The sequence below is a fragment of the Limulus polyphemus genome, unplaced genomic scaffold (assembly GCF_000517525.1).
Source record: "Limulus polyphemus unplaced genomic scaffold, Limulus_polyphemus-2.1.2 Scaffold2424, whole genome shotgun sequence".
NCBI lineage: Eukaryota > Metazoa > Arthropoda > Merostomata > Xiphosura > Limulidae > Limulus > Limulus polyphemus.
The window spans coordinates 80,716-87,420 of record NW_013668034.1 but is presented as its reverse complement, the minus strand read 5'-3'; the positions used below and the strand labels follow the sequence as shown (position 1 = coordinate 87,420).

Sequence of the window (6,705 nt, the reverse complement as noted above, 5' to 3'; positions counted from 1 at the left end):
TATATATATATATATATATATATATATATATATATAAAAGAAAAAAAAAGTGAGTGTTACATCATACATTCATGATTTTTTAGTGATGCCTAGAATGCAAACTGCATATGATCAATATAGCTACATTGTTGTAATATGAAACTAATTTTTGTAATAAAAAATAACATTAAGGTAACAACTTTAAAAACTTTTATAAAATCAAAAACTGGGAGGCTTGAAAAAAAAAATGTTTATGATGAATTTTAACAGTACAGTACAAAATAGCTAGGCAATCCCCCTTTTCAAATTCCACTTTGAAAGTTTAGAAATTAAAATTTTAGAATTACATTATTTTATGGGCCCTTATAAATGTGATTCTCAATAAAATGAATGATGTAACAGTTTATGGAAACAATATATTTTCAAAGATGTGATCTATAATTAATAGAAAAAAAGTTAAGTTTGATTAGACACAATTTTAATCTTTACTTATATCATCTTAGGTACTGCATTCATTTGACAAAGAAACTTCACTAAAAGCTTTATCAAACAGTTTCATCTGAAGAAGAAATAACCTATCAAACATTTAAGTATGATAAAACAAATTAGGCAATACCCTATAAAAGTATATGGGAATCTTCCCTCACCAACGACAGTATAAAAACCTTTACCTCAGATGGGGTTTTAGTTATCAACTTGACTTTTCCAATAACAGCTGACCACTTGAGGTAACCTAAAACTTCAGGCAGAACTGTACTTTCTAACATAGCTGTCACTGAAGCCGATATATTTTCTAAATTATTAAGAAATATTTAATATAATACGGACCACATCAACATCAAAACAAATTAGTGCAAAATAAAAGAAAACTAGTGCATGCTAGTAGTTAACTTTTAGTGATTTATATCATGAGTTTTGTTCTATGTGTATATAGCATTAGTTTTCGCACAACTTACACATCAACCCTTTATCTTTCTCATTTGACTGATTTTTTTTTTAATTTTGTGCAAATCTACACATGGGTTATCTGCACTAGCTATTCCAAATTTAGCAATGACAGATTAGAGGGAAGGCAGCAAGTCAAAGACATCCACTGCCAACTCTTGGGCTACTTTTTTTACCAACGAATAGTAGGATTGACTTTCACATTATAATGCCTCCATGGGTGAAAGGACTAGCACATTCAGTGATGGGGATTCAAACCTGCAACCCTCAGTTGGTGTGTTTTGAGTAGGAAATTAATTTGTTAGCTACAGTAAATACCACAGGGATCAACTTGCCACATATGAGAATTAGAAAAAAATCCGGTTTTATATTTTTAATGAAGAATGGATAACTAGTTTCATTATTCCTTGGCAGCTATACAAGCATCATTTACTAACAAAAAGAATTACATAGAGAACAATAAAATCTCTCATTAAAAATAACGTGTTGAACAGCTACATGCAGGATTTGTCTATGTCTAAAAACTAGAACACATTTGGAAAATAATTACAATGGAAAAAAATTAACTAACCCACAAATCATATATGCTTACTCTTGAAATGTTTTAAAATTCAATAATACAATTAAACGTTCTGTGTTTCATAGATCAAATTACTATTTCAGTAAACTTTCAGTGCACTATCAAACACTGTTACCAGAATTTCCTACTAACAAAATAACTATATTTGCAGAAATTAACCTGAACAGAACTTACTTTTACATATACCCTGAAATAAAAGACAATAATCTGAAACAAAATCTTTCATTACATCAAATAAAGCAACAACGTATTGCAAGGATAAAACAATATATCTATGCTTATGATAATTGTTAAATAGATATATAAAAATAAAAGGTTATTGGAGAACATGACTAGGTCCAATTAGCATAAGCTTTACATTTTTAATAAGAAAGGTTAACTGAGGATTGAACAGTATACACTGAATTTACATCATAAAGTACAAATCCTTCTCAGAATCCTGATTACATTTATTAAACAAAACACTGCAGCTTCACCTACCCACTAGGTTCCCATCATCCAAGAAACCTGTATTAAACACTAGTGGCACAACAAGTTCTGAAGCACAAGGTAAACGACACAAGAGTATTGTTGGAGAGACTAGCTGTGTTGACTTTTCTTGTGCTTCCAAATTTTGTACATCAAAACAAAAATCATGTTTTGACTTCATGTCCTGTAAAATATAAAAAGTATGTTAAATTTATACATTATCATATAATTTTTAAACTTAACACTTTCTTTTCTTGAAAATGTATTTCTGATAGATACCTCTTCACACAGTTAAGGTACCTTCCCCTTGTGTATGCTATAGAGCTTTGCATGCCACTAGCCTTGAGGCAACTCCCACCTAATTTTACATGATCTAACATAAATTGCACTACCGCATGATGATGTAATCATGCAGCAAAGCCCTTCACCAAACAGAGAGCAACAAATCTCCATGCGCACTAACTTCCTCTACACATTTGCACTTGTGAATCTTCATCCTTTGACAAGGTAAGGAATACAAAGGTGCATCAGAAGTAGGCAGGATAAGTGGTATGTATCTATCGAAAAAACATTTTCAGGCAAGGAAAATGCTAACTAAGAATACCACATCTCTGCACACACTTAAGCTAGAATCCAATGATAAAGTTATGTGTGGGGGCAGATGCAAAGATTTACCAAGATGAGCTTCCTTCAGAAGGTCTACGGAGTGTGATACCCAATGACAGAAGCTCCATAGGGGCATACCCGTGGAAGACTGCATCTCACGTCTTCCTGGGTATACTCTTCACCTGAGAAGAAAGGGAGGAAGAGGCAAGTGAGCCTCACGTGTCACAGAGATAGGTGGAGTAAAAACATGGCCGTCTGAGTACTTGCACACAAGAGGTCGGAAAGCTAATATGTGTAGCAAGGTTGTGGTGCATTCAGATCTTACCTTGTGTGCTCACCTCAACTCTACAATCAGACTTTATTGGACTGATACCAGCTGCAGGAGATACTGTGTCCTCCTCCAGCAGCCAGTTTGTTCATTAGAGTTCAGGCAAGCACATAATATGATACTGTGTCCTCCTCCAGCAGCCAGTTTGTTCATTAGAGTTCAGGCAAGCACATAATATGATACTGTGTCCTCCTCCAGCAGCTAATGTCTCTTAGTTGAGTTGAGGTGTACACACATTATACCACTCTCTTTAGCATGGTTACTGTGCCCTCCATATTATGTGCTTGCCTGAACTCTAATGAACAAACTGGCTGCTGGAGGAGGACACAGTATCATATTATGTGCTTGCCTGAACTCTAATGAACAAACTGGCTGCTGGAGGAGGACACAGCATAATAGTGTGTGCTCACCTTAACTCAACAGACTAAGGTATAAGAGGAGGACACAAGTGACATAGCTATATGAGGGTGACCTGCATTAAACTGACAGCGTCACCACTGCCCCCACTTCCTACCATATTGGCATCTCTTGTTCTAGCCCCAGCAGTTAGTTCCCAATTGGCGAGGGTTTTTCATGGTCCACCACCCCAACAGCTAGAAACTACTAAGTGAAAAGGGTCTCTCATGCTCCACTCAATGAGAAAAGGAGGGAGGAATTCACACTGGGGAGACCCAGCAAAAATGCCCAGATTATCATCGGTCCTTCAGTTCAGAAAGGTCTTTTACTAGAGACAGTGAAATGGGTGACCATGTAATCTTATTTTGAAAAACCAGCAAACATGAACCAAGGAAATGAGCATAACACCCCCTGGTGCTGGCTTTTCCCACGATAGTCGATGGAATAAGTATGGTCTGGAAGGGACAAAAGTCAGATGTATAGATACGCCATGAGGATACCTCAAGTGGTTTTGCAGAACACCCCATCTCACAGTGGGCATACATGGGAGCCAGGGTGGATGGTATGAATGCTTTCCATTATCCATGCTCAATGCAGATTTTGGAAAATACGTATATCCTGGGAGGCACCATCAGCCATCTGGCTGGATCCTATGAATGGAAAAGAGGATCTGAAATAGAAACAGTACGCCTTATTCTCACATCTGATCAATATAGTGCCAAGGAGAAGAATGAATATTCCTGGGTACAAATGCATAGAAGGAGTTAGTGCACATGGAGGTATGTCACCCTACTATTGGTGGAGGGTTTTTGCTGCATAATAATGTCATTATGGAATAGCACAATTCATATTAGATCACATGAGATTAGATGGAAGTTTCCTTAAGGCTAGTGGCATGCAAATTTCTGAGGCAGATGTGTGGGAAAGGTAGCTTAACATGCAGAGGTGTGGTATCATCTCAGAATTTTATATACACATAAAAGTATATGATATATAAAAGTAATACAAGAAATTCAGATAATTATGTTACATGAAGTTCAGGTCCCAACTGGCCAATTTCCCACTACCCATGACAAACTACACTATTCAAAAGAATTACAAAAAAAGTGATAATAACTTTTTACATAACTTTGATATAACAAACAATGCTAATGAGGTACTGGCATGCTCCACTATTAATCAGTCTCACACCACTGAGAACAAATTGTTTTGCTTACATCTATATTCCACTAAATGTTCTAATATTAGGTCTGACAAGTCACCTGATATTTATTCTTCATAAAATTGAACACCGACGTTATATGATACCAATATCTGTTTCTTGTAATAGCTAGAACATAAAATCTCCAATTATCCATTAACTCTTCTAATTAGTGTAATACCAACATACTTTTCAATGTAATTACAAGGACAAGTAATTAAACTGTCCCCTTTACATTATCTGTTATTAATAATTATTATTTTGTTCTACACATATAAAAATTTTATAAAATGTATATACTTTACTTCAAAATGCTGCACAATTGTAATGAAATACAAATTTTACAAATTGTTCAAAGGTACAAGCAAATATGAAATTTTTATCTAGAAAAACTCGTGGATTTAAAAATGAAATGTCATTCTACATCATTAAGCACATTTTCCCTAGGTAATACCAAAAATACATTTCTCTTACCCCAGAAACAATTAATCGAACTGGAACGATAGAGAGCCCTTGATTCTTAACTACAAGCGATTTAGTCAAGCTGCAGTTTTCAGGTACATGTCTAACGTTTCCAACATCTCCAAAAAACAGGTCAATTTTGGGCTTTTCTGATTTCACGGTAACAACGATGTACAGTGGACATCCAAAAGGATGAAATGATGAAGCTGCTGTCATTTCTCTGAAATGGACACTAGCTGAAACCATAATTTTTGCACAGAGGGTCCCAGGTTGCCTCGGTGTGTAGTTGATCTATAGAGCCCACAGTAGGCACAAAATAAAGAAATTTTTAAGAATATCCTAACAAATATCATGAACAATATATATATAGCTTTCGTACTTTAAACATTAAACCCAGCACAACTAGGTTACACAAGTTTTTTGGTTTCTATTTTTAAAAAATTGTTTCTAAGTACAAACCAAGCTGTTTTAGGAGCAGGACAAAACAGTCATAAAAAACTTGTAAGATTAGATGAAATTCAAGTCACAATAGAATATCACATGACCTGCAGTGTAGCTTTAAATTTTAATGTAAGTTTAAAGGTGTTAATTTTACAAGAATATATTTAAAAACATCCTCATTCTCCCTGGTATGAGAATTGTAACATTTGTTCTCTAATTTACTTACCACCCTTCTCTGAAGCATGGAATTCAATGTAAATTACTCATTACGATACAGATATCACTAAGGCAAAGTAATTTTTATAGCTCTTAGTTGTTTATGGAATCATAAATTAGATATTCAGACCCACATATCATATCTTCTCTTTCACAAATTCCAAATAGTTCTTTCTGATCTTTTAGACTATATAATTTATAACCAATGCAATGGTAAAGCTTTAACTTATGACATATTATATTATGTTTTCAGTACAGAGTACTGTCTCTTTCATCTTCAATTTGAAAGTTTTTCTCATGGTATTCATGAAAATTATTTTAACTATCTCGCTACAAGATTGGTCATAACGACCAACCCCATAACCATTATGTACTTGTTATAGTTTCCATACTATAACTTTTAACACACAAGTGTATCTTCACAACATTTGAAAGACTTTTAGTAAACATTACAAGTCTTTTGTACACAAAAAAATCAGTTTTAATGAAGTATTTTTACTAGGGATGCAGGGTAGTAAAATTTGGTCGAATATCGGGTCCGGGTCACTAAGCTTCAGCCGGGGTCGGGTGTCAACCGAGACTGGGTTCTCCCCTTGCCCCCCCCCCCAAACAACAACATACACAAAAAATTAGAAACAAAAGCTAAATTGACGTTTATTACATTTAACCAAATAATCACCAACAGAACATCAAACTTTTACTTTCAATTTTCAATGCTTAGCCTCAACTTCTCAAACCCTAACCTCTATTGTTCTCAAAACCCCACCTTCACCAGAAATCCCCTTCTCAAGCCATGTCTGTTATTAACCCCTATTGTTCTCCGAATCCCTGATTTTCAGTGGGTGTTCAGTTTTTGTTGCTCGGAACACGTTTTTTTTTTTATTTATAACTAAACCAATTATTGACTGTAAATTTCAGTACCACATTAGTTTCCACAAAGATTACGGCTTAGATGCCTAACTTCGACACAGAACACCCCATTGACTTGTACCCAAGCCAGGTACACATGCATCCCTAATTTTTTACTAAAGATTTGTTTGTGAATATATATATATATATATATATATATATACACACACACAC

The 6,705-nt window shown here is 34.8% G+C and overlaps 1 protein-coding gene across 1 annotated transcript in view; it reads right to left on the bottom strand.

The window, feature by feature from the left end:
- Positions 1-6,705, bottom strand: part of LOC106466919 — a 114,689-nt gene that overhangs the window by 36,236 nt on the left and 71,748 nt on the right. The window contains exons 18-20 of the mRNA XM_022394999.1: positions 4,978-5,256; positions 1,985-2,156; positions 651-772 (exon numbers count right to left, since the gene is read on the bottom strand). Coding sequence (XP_022250707.1) covers positions 651-772; positions 1,985-2,156; positions 4,978-5,256 — 573 coding nt within the window. The remainder of the gene's footprint in view (positions 1-650; positions 773-1,984; positions 2,157-4,977; positions 5,257-6,705) is intronic.